Source organism: Herpailurus yagouaroundi, unplaced genomic scaffold (genome assembly GCF_014898765.1).
Source record: "Herpailurus yagouaroundi ecotype Mexico unplaced genomic scaffold, PumYag 139, whole genome shotgun sequence".
NCBI classification, from domain to species: Eukaryota; Metazoa; Chordata; class Mammalia; order Carnivora; family Felidae; genus Herpailurus; species Herpailurus yagouaroundi.
Window position 1 is genome coordinate 80,924,884 of NW_024412394.1, and position 14,204 is coordinate 80,939,087.

General features: G+C 34.1%; 1 protein-coding gene across 5 annotated transcripts in view; it reads left to right on the plus strand.

The window, feature by feature from the left end:
- Positions 1 to 14,204, plus strand: part of NKAIN2 (sodium/potassium transporting ATPase interacting 2) — a 996,706-nt gene that overhangs the window by 528,137 nt on the left and 454,365 nt on the right. For all 5 annotated transcript variants that reach the window (XR_005790022.1, XR_005790023.1, XR_005790024.1 and 2 more), the window contains one exon: positions 12,803 to 12,883. Coding sequence is in view for 2 of the 5 variants with exons in the window: in XM_040474539.1 (XP_040330473.1) it covers positions 12,803 to 12,883 (81 nt within the window). In the remaining 3 variants the exon portion in view is untranslated. The remainder of the gene's footprint in view (positions 1 to 12,802; positions 12,884 to 14,204) is intronic.

Genomic DNA, 14,204 nt, shown 5'->3' on the forward strand with positions numbered 1-14,204 from the left:
ATATACACACACACACACACACACACACACACACACACACACACATACACACACACACACGTCTGGTTTGGATTTTGTTAATGTTTTTTCATTTTGAGAGAGAGAGAGAGAGAGAGAGAGAGAGAGAGAGAGAGAGAGTCAGAGAATCCCAAGCAGGCTCCTGTACTGTAAGTACAGAACCTGATGTAGGGCTTGAACTCACAAAACATGAGATCATGAGAGTCTGATACTTAATGGACTAAGCCACCTAGGCACCCCTAGTCTGGACATTTCTAAAACAAACACAGCTCAGAGCACCTACATGGCTCAGTCAGTTAAGTATCTGCCTTCGACTCATGTCATGACCTCCTGATTTGTGAGTTGGAGCCCTACATTGGGCTCTCTGCTGTCAGCTGGCTTTGAATCCTTTGTGCCCCAGTCTCTCTCTTCCCCCTCCCCACTCTCTCTCTTTCCAAATAAGCTTTAAAACAAACACAGAAAGTAACCATTTTTAAAGGCTATTTGATAGATTTACCATATTCTCTAATTGGGAAAATTTACATATTTTAGAAGGCTGTTTACCTTACTATTTGAATTGCTTTGAATTTGAGATGAATGCTAGGGGGACAGAAAAGCTAAGAGATTAAAACCCTTCTGGTTGAAAGAGACCATGTTTCCAAGTCCAAAGGGGAAAAAAGAAATAGACTGTGTTTATTCAATCAACACTGTCAACCACCACACATCTACCACATCTTTGTGAAGCATATTTATATAAATTTTGAACATGTCATGAACTTTTTCCTTATGACTCTTTAAAAGTTTGCATTTTCTTTCTTTATTTTTTTTTTAAATTTTTTTTTCAACGTTTATTTATTATTTTTGGGACAGAGAGAGACAGAGCATGAACGGGGGAGGGGCAGAGAGAGAGGGAGACACAGAATCGGAAACAGGCTCCAGGCTCTGGGCCATCAGCCCAGAGCCCGACGCGGGGCTCGAACTCACGGACCGCGAGATCGTGACCTGGCCAAAGTCAGACGCCTAACCGACTGCGCCACCCAGGCGCCCCTGCATTTTCTTTATTTTAATATTCTCCATAATGTTTCTTCTTTCTCAAGTCACAGATCCTTTACATTTTCCAGTGAGAAATCTAACACTAGGTATGACATTTTTCTTCTTTGTATGTTCTTCGTCTTGTAGATGGTTTGCAAGATACTTCACATAATCCATGCTCTTCCTCTATGGGTGGTCTGAAATGTTGTACTTACTTTGCTTGCAATACTAAACTACACTTCTATTTAGTTGAATATATATAGTCTTATTGAAACAAAGGATTGGATATTTCTCTAGAAAACAAGAGATTCATGAGATATATAAAATAGCAATGATTTACATTTGCATATAGAAAATTAGTATGTGCTTAAGTTTCAGTGGCAGATAATTCTGTCCTGTAATTCTCTGCTAACAGTATCCCAGTTTTGTTCAGATATTTAAATGGTCAACAAAGCTCTCAGGGAGGTCTAATCTTCTCACAGGTCTGGGAAATGAATTACAGTTGGTTACAAACATGATATTTCAATCTTCTGCACCAGTGATTATATTCAGAATAGGCATATGACACAGTTCTAGCTAATGATATGAGGAAGTCTGCTGAGTGCCTCTGGGAAAACTTTCCTTTCCTGAAAGACTGAAGTGTTGCAGAAGGAAGGGATTTATTCTGCCCAGCACCTTTCTGCCTGCAGGGTGTATTACTCTCTGAGGATTTGAAGGAAATTCCAATAATATAGATCTAGAGCCAAGGCAACTTTCAGCCACTGAGCCAACAGCAGCCCACTTCCAGACTTCATATATATGAAAATACTTTACAGTTCACTGTGTTCCTTGCAGCTGAAAGCATTCCTGATTGAAATGGTTGTTTTTCATTTTGCTTTCATTTTTGTCCATCTTACCAGCATAATTCTGAAGGTAATGGGTTTGAGCCCTGCTTTTGAGGTAGTAAGTGAAAAGTTGCTTACCAAATTAAAGAAAAGGAAAAGTACTTCTAAGTTGGAAAAAAAAAACTCTATAGTCTTAATTCATTACTATTTATGGATATATTAACATATGTAAATTTGGAACTTCACTCTTCAAACCAGTATTTACAGTATAAAAACTACCAAGCACCTAATTTAGAATGCTGTAGGAGAAATATATATTTATGTTTATATGTGGCCACCTAGTTGAGCATTGCCTCTTTGATTTGTCGATGTTAGCTACAGTTGTTACACAATTGATTCACCTATGTGATACTTCAAAATATCCCCAAGGTGGCTATGTAGAATATAGACATGTGCAGAACTAGCTATACTGTTGATCAGGTTGAACAGGCAGACTTTATTTTTTATACATAAGCAAGCATATCTTTTTAAAAAGAAATTGTGCATTATACATGTTTTTCTTTTTTTTAATTAAAAAAATGTTAACATTTATTCATTTTTGAGAGACAGAGACAGATTGTGATTGGGGAATGGGCAGAGAGAGAGGGAAACACAATCTGAAGCAGGCTCAAGGCTCTGTGCTGACAGCAGGAACTGTGAGATCATGACCTCAGCTGAAGTTGGATGCTTAACCGATTGAGCCACCCAGATGCCCCCATATATGTTTTTCTGAGCAGAACTTCCCAGGAATGTCACAGCTAATAGATTGCAAATGTGTTGGCATATTGAGTTCTTCAGGACCCTGGGGTGGCCAGAGTCCCTGAATGAATCACTTCAACAGCAAACTCTGTCCTTTATTTACATTAGTATGCCTTATAAATAGCATCATTGTCAATGTGTGCCATGAAATCTCTCATGAAGCACAGTTGGAGGGCTATATAATTCAATATATGGGTAAGAATACATCTTCTTTAAATTAATTATGTGTGATAAGGAAAGAGGATTCAACATTCTTAGGCTTTGTAGGATATTTTAGTGAATTAAAGTCATAGATGTATTCAAAGTGGTCAAAATGGTCATAAGAACGTGTGCATATTGCTAAAATAATGCTTTCCAGTTTATCCACTGGGTCACTCAGATGTCTCAGTATTTACTGAGCATTAAAATGTTTGCTAAAAAAGTGATACAAAGGAATATTTGGTATAATTACTGGGTTGAAAGATATTAAGTAACCAACAATTTAACACCTCTCCACATTTTCAAGGCAACTATGATGGCTGATAAATTTAGAACTGCTTGTTTGTTTATAAGAATTTTAAATACTTTTAGTATCATTTTATCCATTTTCCTAACTAAAAATTATCAGCCCACCACATTAATACTGTTTATTCCTTGTTTTTTCTCTTTCTTTGCCTTCAAGGTTACTTGCAGTAAAAAGCTACTTGAAATTATATATTTTTCCAGGTACTTAACTCATTTTGACATTTTTTTACAAGTCTGGCAATATTCAGGACTCTAAATTTATTGATTTCTGCATCCTAGAACTTTATGAAATAAGTTTTGAAAACAATAAAGTAGCCTTATATTGTTAGGATATTGGAAATACACTAAGAACTGCTTGAGACTCACAAAACAAGAATACCTCACTTTCAATCATAGACTTTCACAGCAATTACATAAGGCAAAACATTTTTTTTTTGAAAAAAGGTATTTCTGTTTGCATGGTATTCAAATGATAGCAGTGGACAGTTATAATTGCCCAAAGGGAGTGGATCTCAATTTCGAAGGTAATTGCACATCTTAACAAATATTAGGCATTATACTTTCCAGGATTACATTTCATTGACAGGGAGATTTTGGAGGAGAGAAGAGTTGGTTGGCTATATTAGTTTTCTGTGGCTTCTGTAACAAATTACCACAGACTTGGTGATTTAAAACAACAGGAATTTATTTTCTTTTAGTTCTGGAGTCCAGAAGTCTGAAACCAGTATCACTGAACTGAAATCAGGGTTCACATTATCTCTAGAGGCTCTAGGGGAAAATCCCATCCTTGCTTCTTTCAGATTCTGGTAGCTGCTAAGATTCCTTGGCTTGTGGACACATCAAAACAATCTTCAAGCCCGGCACCTTCAAATCTTACTCTGTTCTATTCACATTGTTTATTTATTTGTGTGTGTATAAAATATTCATCTGCCTCCAATAAGGGTATATGTGATTACATTGGTCCCACCTAGATAATCCAAGATTATCCAAGATAATCCCCTTTAAAAAATTTTTAATTTAATAACATCTGCAAAACTTTTTCCTTCCTTCCTGTTTTCCTTCCTTCCTTCCTTCCTTCCTTCCTTCCTTCCTTCCTTCCTCCCTCCCTCCCTCCCTCCCTCCCTCCCTCCTTTCCTCCCTTCCTTCTTTCCTCCCTTCCTTCCTCCCTTCCTTCTTGGATATATAAAGCGATATTAATGGGTGCCAGAGATTGGGATGTTAATAACTTTGCGAGGTCAGTTTCTCTGTCTACCATCTTATGTGTGGGGAGCAGGGGAACAGCAAAGTAATGAAATAAAGACATATTACATATATGATCTAAAGTTTTCAAATTCACATGATACTAGTTTTTTTAATGCATTATAATACCATCTTGACTTGATCTTCAAATACGAGAACACCACAACTAGAGGCAATTTCATTTACTTTAAGCATTATTGGGCTATTCCAAGAAACTTCAACACAGGGCAAAACACTCTTATTAGAGTTCTTTATGATTTCTAAAACCAATGAGGTTGACTTTTAAATTATTTGACTTTTAAATTATTTTCTGACTAGAAAAATACTGATTTTGATGTCACTTTTAAGCACAAGTAGTGATGACTACGTGACAGTAAAACAGAAGTTGCCTTTTTAATAATTTGAGTAAAGAGTTTTTCTCATCATTATTTCTTTATAATCTATGCATTATACATCAACATCTTCAAACCCAAAATATAAACAAATATCATCAAATAAAATCATTATTTGATTCTCAAACTGTACAAATTTCAGATTGTAAAACTATAGATTGGGATTTTTAAAGTTATATTAGCCTTGCAAATCTCTTATTTACATACATCAATTAGAGTGTTCCTATATAGCTTGATTGATTTTTATTCAGGATCAAAAGGCCTTTTATAGGAATTCTCCTAGTTTCATGGCTGCATATATCTGTATGAAATATTTTCAATGAGTTAAAATTCATCACATATTGATGTCTTTGTGCTAAGTGAGTATTATTGTTTTTTTCAATCAAAGGAATTATTTTCTACTTTTTGCTTCAAGAAGAATAGAATACCTTTGGGGATACTGCTTTTATTTGGAGGTGCATAAAATTTAATAGCCATGTTTATATGTTCATTAGAATAATGGCCATTGGATGTTCTAACATTTATAGTCTGTCTTAGAAATAGTCTGTGTAACCGAAATATTTTCAGGTATGATTTAATATGTCAAACTAAACTAAATATTTTAAGGAAATGGTGCCAAATTTATAGGAACCGATCAAAATAGAATAAGAGAAGAACAAAAATGTTAATTAATACAGAATTAGTTAAATCATAGTTTATCATTGAATTGACATCTATGTTGTGAAATATTCAAGGTGACTTTTTAATTAAGTAGAAAAAATGAGGTAACAATATAAAGCAAGATCCCTATTTAATTTAAACACATATGATACCAGTGATTATATCTAAGTATGGTATTTTCCAAATTTATCTTTTCTGTTCACAGTGTTAAATATTTTTTACAATAAGAAATTTCTGTAATTGGAAGGAAAGCATAGTAAATCTTATTTTATAATGAACTAAAAATCTTTAAAATATCTAAGTAAATATAAAATCACATGGAAGTTTAATCATATGATACTAGCATTGGTAAAAAGTGAGAAGGTGGAAATCTGCCTTCCTCTATGATCAGCAGCATGATTTATGATTAGAGTTGGATTTCTATCCAGTTCTGGCTAATTAACTGATCAGAGCCTTCATTCCTGGTCAAACTAGAAATCGTAATAACAGTGTATTTTTATGTAGGTATTTCTCTTAAGGGACAAGTTTTTATAGCATAGCATAGATATAACAGGATTTTTTAATTAGAAGACAGAATTTAAATCATAAAGCATCCCATCCCTGGTCATAAAATGATCGAGAATTAGGAAATAAGCTCCTTTCTGTGAGCCACTTTTGCTTTTTTTTATCATAACAATGAACGAGGAATTGATGAGTATACCTAAGCAGATTAAATGATACCTGTGTTGAAGATGATAAAATTAAGCTAAAATGTAATTAACTTTGAACAAAAAATGAATATAGTCTAATTATGTTGACAAAGGATATTTGTTTTATGATTATACATTTATATTTATTAAAACATCTGGTTGTTAATAATTCTAAACCCTTGCTTAAAGGAGTTGTTTTTAAGATATTATCTACTATATAATGCTTCTTAGGAATACTTCTAACACAGTTTATCAGCATGGATTACATTATTCCTTTCATATTAGCAGCATCATATCAGTAATGTTGGTGAGCTGATAGGAGTTTTGCTTCCTACTAAAAGTAATCATTCCTGAAAACATTCCTGTAGATCACATCAATTACATATCAATGATAAATAAAAATCATTTTAGAGGATCGACTTAGTTATATCCTTGTAATGTTTCTCTGCAGCATCTATCATAGTCCCTTGCATCCAGCTGGTGCTTAATAAATGTGAACTGATACACTGACTCAACTCCTTTTCTAATTAAGCACTTAGGGCATCATGTGCCCACTGATTGAATTGCACTACTGTCTTTCTTCATCTTCTAATCATTAAGGTAATATTACTGAATAATGGTTTTCTAAATTGTAATTTTTAAGAGAAAGTCACTAATACAATTTAGTCCATTTATATATGTTTGCACATACATTCTTTCTTTCTCTCCCTCCCTCCCTCTCCTCTCTATATGTACACACCATACCAGCTATATTTGCGGTATACACAAAAGAGTCTCTGCCCTCATGGAGTTCACAATCCATCTGTAACCTAAATATATTGAAGGAAGAGAGGAGGGGAGGGGAAAGAAAGGAAACAATGAAATAGTTTGCCCGAAAGCTGCTCTTCAAGGGTCCAAGCAAAATTATTTTCATATATAAAATTTTCAAAAGTGTAAATTATGGTGAAACATAATTAGAAATCTATTATAATGTATTACACAATTAGAATGTAGTTATTACTCAATGTTTTGCCCAGTAACATTTTGCATGAAAAACCGTCTAGTATCAAAAAGATGCCTAAACAAACACAAAAATATTTCCTTTGAAAAATTGCAATATTCTTTACTAATATAATATTCCAATATGTTTTACTCTGTCTAGACATACAAGAAAAAAAAATAGAAAGCCAGATAAATCACAAATTTAAATCTCCATTTCAAGGAATGCTTCCTTCTGAACGTTAATGGGCACCTCTTTTTTTCCTGAGATTGATTTTAGAATCATTGTGAATTAGTGAGAAAGATAAGAAAGCCTTTTGTCTTAAATAATTGCCTCCTTTTCCCAGAATTTTTGTGGAAGAAATTATTTTGCAAATACAATGCCATAAAGATTCCAGTTTTCCTCAAAATAATTTATCTATGAAAAAGTTGTATCTGTGTATGTGTGTACATGGAAATGTGAAAAACTATGCTAAAATCCATATGCTTTGTGTATGTTAAATATACTTTATAATTCAAACAACATGCAGACTTTAATTTAGAAAGCTTCAATGCAAGAGATAGAGGTAGAAAAGCACTGTCAGTGTCATTAGGTGTGACTCATTATTTTCCAATAAAATGTTTATGAGCCTTTTAGTCTGAAGCTCTACCTTCCTAATTATTATGTAACCATGGCATGTAATAGCACCATGTCTGTGGATCTGGCCAGTATTTTGGCCTGTCATGATTGACAGCCTTAACTAATTTTTATCTTACACAGCTAATGTGATTTCATCATTAGAGTCACAAATACAACAGGGAAACCATGATGATTCAATTACTTTTCAGCTGATGATTTTTGCCATTTAGCTGGAGATTCAAGTTAAATCAGCCTCTCAAATGGTCCACTTAGTGCTACAGAAATCAGCCCTTAAAGAATGATTTTCATCATACAATGGAATTTTTCTATTACCACAGATATCTCAGAGTTGTTCCTTTTTTTTTTTTTTTACCTGAAACATAAAATACCAGATTTTTTTTTTCACAAGAAAAGATGAGGCTAAAGAAAAATTAGTTTTATAGCAGAAAACTACAACGAAGGTGACATCTGGCGAGTGTGATACTTTGTTATCCTGTTAGGTTATCTCTCCTAGGCAGGATATTATTTTCAATTATATTTAAACTGAGCAATGGTCAATTATATCACATCAACTGTAGCTGTAGCAACTAGGAAAAAGTACAGATATTCATACTCTTAAATAATTATGACGAGTAATCTTAAGAACAGTGTGAAAAATAGGGTTTAATTGATTAAGAGTCATTCATAGGCCAAATTACAAGGGGATGCAAAATCTACATTTAAGAAATAAGACAAAATTCAATTGGAGAAGCTTTGATTTAGGCAAACGCCAGCTACTAAAATGAGGAAAGCAAGTATAGAAAATAAGTAAAAAGAGGAGAATGAAGAAAAGGGGGTAGAAGTTAAATGAGAGAAAGTTAGGGGCGCCTGGGTGGCTCAGTCAGTTAAGCCGCCGACTTCGGCTCAGGTCACGATCTCGTGGTCCGTGAGTTCGAGCCCCGCGTCGGGCTCTGGGCTGATGGCTCAGAGCCTGGAGCCTACTTCTGATTCTACGTCTCCCTCTCTCTGCCCCTTCCCCACTCATGCTCTGTCTCTCAAAAATGAATAAATGTTAAAAATTTTTTTTTTAAAAAAATTTAAAAAAATGAGAGAAAGTTAATGAATAAAGTTAAATGTGATAAAGCCTTGCCTTTGGAATAATACAGGAATTACTCCCTATAGCGTAGTGTGAGTTTCTATATTTATTAAAGGGGCTGCACCACTAAAGGTGATACTTGTCTTCTGTAAATCTTTAATGATGTAGAGTCCACTGTGAGACTAACTGGTTTGTAATAAAGTATATGATGAAATGAAAATGATACCAGTAAGTGCAAAGATATGGAAAAAAGTATTTGTGATGTTCCATCTAGACATATCCTTCTAAATTATTCTGATTGAAAAGTTATTACTAACAAATACTATAAAAACAGCTCATAAACAAGATATAGAATGCTTTATAATTATGTAGGGTGCTAAGTCATAAATAATAAATTATAGTTTTAGTGAAATTAAATGGAGAAAGGTTTGTTTCATAAAGTGCCATTGATATATCGATATTAGCATTATTGTATCAAAAAAGAACATTCTAGAAAAGAATATTCAAAGAAAACAGGTTCTAGAATGGAAGTTCAATCAGATAGAAGGATGTTTTACATTAATGAGGAAAGTTTATTTTTAATATCCTAAGGAGATTTAAAAAATTGAGGATTTCCGCTCTATTATGTAAAGAAGTAGTTGGGAAGCCTGGGTAATCAGTCAGTTAAGTATCCAACCCTTCATTTAGGATCTGGTCATGCTCTGATGGTTCATGAGATTGAGGTCTGCATCAGGCTCTGTGCTGACATCGTGGAACATGCTTGGGATTCTCTCTCCCACTCTCTGCCTCTCTCCAGCATGCCTGCTCTCTCTCTCTTTCTCTAAATAAATAAAAATAAATAATAAATAAATAAATAAAACTAATATAAAAATAAGTTAAAATAAATACAACTAATATAAAAATACATTAAAAAGAAGTAGCAATATAATAATAAAATTGCAACATGTAGCAAGAACTCAAATACTGACTATTTTCAAACACCCTGTCATTCCATCTTTATATAAACCATGTGTGTTTGCTACTAATACTCAGGCTATTTTACATTTGAGTAATCTAAAGTATAGTGAGACCATAAGACTTGAAAATAGCCCCAGGGGTCCCAAGTGACAGAGCTTGACTTTGGGTCCCAAGTTCTTAACCTCTCTGTGCTCTTCATTTGCTTGTGACCCATTATCTTAACTATCCTTCATAAAATTATTAATTTTGGTGACTAAAACAATAAATTTCAGCTTGATTTTTTTAAACCAAGCTTAGGTAAGGTAAGTAAGTATAAATGATGCCTAAATTAATCTGGATGAAAAATCCAAATTCTTATTATATATTCAAAATATAATATTGAAGTAGTGACTATGACATGTATACCTCATGGATGTGCATAACATTTACAGTATTTAAAGACCTTACAATATAATTTCAATTGGAAACCCACAGAATTGACATTATTTAATGCCCCGTCAGAATGTATGCCTACCAATGACAAAGTTTTTCAGAAATATTTCGTATATGTAATACAGTATGTTTCATAAATTCTTACCAAGTATTTCACTTATTCTGCTACTTTGGCTTTTAGAAAATAGTGCTTATTTAGCTTCCCATTCTAAATAAGGTGGGGGAAGTGTATCGGCATAAACAAAGGAGGATAAAACACTTTAATCAGTCATTCTTTTATTCTTTTTATAGTTAGTTAAATCAAGTCACTGGAAACTATAGACACTTTTATTTTTTTTTCTTACCTTGTTACCTTAAAAGTATGACCCAACACTTGATTGTATATCTAAAACTTAGATCCAAATCTGTCAGAGTCAAATCTAGGTTTGTAGTTTTTATTTTTAATTGTGAGATGAATTTACCCTTTGCAATGCTGAAAACCTAGATATTAATTAGATCTTTGTTTTAGAATTAACATTTCTTGCCACAGCCTGTTTAGCTTTCCAACCCTACTTCTAGTCCCCAGCCCTCACCTCATACAGACTCTTAAACTGCTTCTTTTGTCTTGAACCCTTTAGTTGACTGCTCTTACTTTATTCTCACTGAACAATGTACATAGTTAGCAGTTAGGTGAATCCATCACTGGGAAAACATCTGAGTCACTATTTATTATTACATAAACTCACAATGCAGGGTTCTTATTCCTCACACTACATATATGATCATAGTATGGGTCTGGGAGGGGAAAATAGTTTCTCCATCTGAAACCAGTAAAATTTTCTCATTCTTCCATTGATTTGCAAAATACTTTCGAATACCTATTCTGTGCAAAGTACAAAGTTAACAACTTAGGGGTATAAACATACATTTCAAAAAACCCCCTTTCTCAAGGAGCTTATTGGGCATTGGAGGAAAATATACACATAATTAGAAGACATTCGGAATGAAATTAAGGCATGCAAGATCCCATTGGAGCACTAAGCAAGAGCAAGTCAATTCTGATTGGTTATCACTCAGGAAGTGATATTTAAATTGTCCTTTGGTGAAAAACAAAGTAGTGATAGGTAGTAAAAAGAATACCTAGGGAAGAGAAAAATTATTAAAGGGTAGGTGGGTAATACACAAAATGGCACAGAAGTGAAAAATAGCTTTCTGTGTATATTGAACAGCAAGTAATCTCATGTGTCTGTAATCCATAACGACTTAAGCAATGAACCGAGACATGTGTCTCAAAAAATAAAATGGTACAAAATCATAGAGGTTCTTGAACTGTGAAATAAAAATTTTGGAATGCACCATTTAAATAATGGGGGCCATTTGTATTTATTTAGTAGAGAAATGGCATGATACCCTCTTCTCTTATTCTGTATAGTTCACACCTGTTGTTTTCTTTGTTTATAGCACTTTTCTTCAGAGCACTTATAACCTCCATACTTTTATTTGGCAAAGTCCACAAATTAGCTTGTTTCACCCCTTCTGTTAAGCTTTGTGAAACTACTTTTCTTCTGATACTTTATATACTTCCCCCATTTTCCTTCCTTGTGCTCAATCTATACATCTTTTTATGATCCTTATAATTATCTCTTCTCTTTCTCCATCACTTGACTTGAATTCAGGGAGAATTTATCATTGGTCTTTGTATCCTCAGTGCCCTTTTAGCATGTTGCCCTCTAGGTGGTTAATACATTTCAGTTGAATGAATGCTCAAAAATATATCTTGGTAAGAAAAAATTGACATCAGTGAGGAAAGCACACTGAATAGCCAACAGAGTAAAATAAGAGATAATAACTCAATGGTCACTGTATTGGGAGATTATAAGAAAATAAAAGAAGAAAGTGAAGAGAGAAAGGAAAGGAGGAAACAAACAAACAAAAAAATACAGCTGTTTAGATGGGACAGAGGCATGGGACTGAGTTGAAAACGACACCAAATAACTTGGAGAAAGCTTGTACATTATCACGCATGGGGTTGATTTTGCTAAAGGAAGATAGGAATTTCTTTTTTTTTAAATTTAAGTTTATTTATTTATTTTGAGAGAGAGAGAGAGCACAAGCAGGAGAGGGGCAGAGAGAAGGAGAGAGAGAATCTCAAGCAGGCTCCACACTGTCAGTGCAGAACCCGATGTGGGGCTTGAACCCATGAACAGCGAGATCATGACCTGAGCCAAACCAAGAGTCAGAGGCTAACCAACTGAGCCACCCAGGAGCTTCTTTTTGATGGGTTTTATTTGATATATCTATTGGAGCATCCAGTTTTTTTGGGGGGGATGTCTGGAAAACATAATAATCCCACCTCAAAACATAAATATGGGCTACTCTATCTTTTGTGTAAAAGCCTAAAAGTTATCCCTAAGCAAGTTTGGGCTACTATGGAGCCATAACAGTGAGAAAAAAAAGCAAAAATCAACAGAGAGATAAATGTACATCTCATCCTGTTCTTTAGAAGCAATATCTAACATTTTCCCCTAATCTTAAGATTTGGGTGTTCAAAAGTTTAAGTTCTATTTGAATCTTACTCAACTGATTCAAAATTAATTATATGTTATTTCTCTCTTGCTTTTCTGCAGTATGCTGTCTGGCTAGTCCTCTGGGTTACCTGGAATGTGTTTGTTATCTGCTTCTATTTGGAGGCTGGGGACCTCTCAAAGGTAATTTGCCATCTGATTTGCTGAGTCATCAGTAGTGTGTTAACAAGCCTCTTCCTAAGTAAGTCAGTCTCCCCCTGCTCTTGTTGCTTAGATGCACCTCGAATGAAGGTAAATTGAAAGATGTCCTCATCTATATCTCTGCTTTTCTACCATGAAAGATATGTTTCAGCTTGTCACAAAGTGTGCTTTTATTATTTTAAGCAAAAGCAGTGTGAAATAATGATTATTACAGTGGCTATACTGTGTCTTTTAAAACATTGACTTAGGAGAAATTTCTGAAGCAGAATAGGAATTTTTTCAGAGATAAAATCCTAAAAATTTTTGGAATCACCTCATTGCTTATTACTTTGCTAAAAGTTTTCTTGCTTGGACCCAAATAGCAATGCAATAATTCAAATAATTAATGGATTAATGGACTATAGTTTAATAAAATTGTTACCAGAGAGATTTAATAAATTATATAAATGAATAAAATGTTCCAATATAATATAGGAGAGCCTTAAAATACTTGCTTTTCCACTTAGGTTTTTTTTTTTTTTTTATGCTGTCCTCATGTGAGTGTGTTTATGTTTGCTTGTATATGCGAATTACCATCGTATTTCTAACATGAATGCTTTTACTGTTGAAATACTGTAGTTTTTAGATCTCTAAAACCAGCATCTTTCTTCTATTGGAATGCAATTACTAGCAAATAAGCAAAATGAGATGATTCATTCAAAGTCATAGTAAATTCATTCAAGTAGTAGTAAATCTTGCGTAGACACTTGACAGAGTTGCAAACTTGTCCTTCTTCATATTAACTTTTAAAGACAGACTGTTCTATAGCCTTTCCTTATTAGAGCATAAAAACCCTGAAAAGATGTTGACATTTTTAAAACCCAGAGATGATGACTTGCTTTAAAAGGTTAAAGAGCTAAAAAGTGGCCAGGAAACACCCTTGCGGGGCTTTTATATCTCGGAGGGTAGGGAATGGGGATAGTGATAGTACACATTTATAATCTAGCTTACAGAAACTTCAAAAAGCACTCTGAGCATTTTCAAGGATGTTTGTTATTTCCCTGTGATATGGCTTTATATCAAGTATAAATAATCTTGCTTATTTTGTTGAATGGCAAATGATGAAGGATAAAATAAGAGGGTGACATTATGGCATGAGATAGAACCAAGGCTTCTGGAACCTGTGGTTTTATGATCAGATTTTGGACAAGTCCTCACTGAGGTCTGCGAAATCTGCACTGGTAGAGGGCATTTCTGTGACTCTTGAGCCAGACATTGTCCTCCATACTCTTGGCAGCAGCCGGTCCTTTCCAGAAAGCTGCTG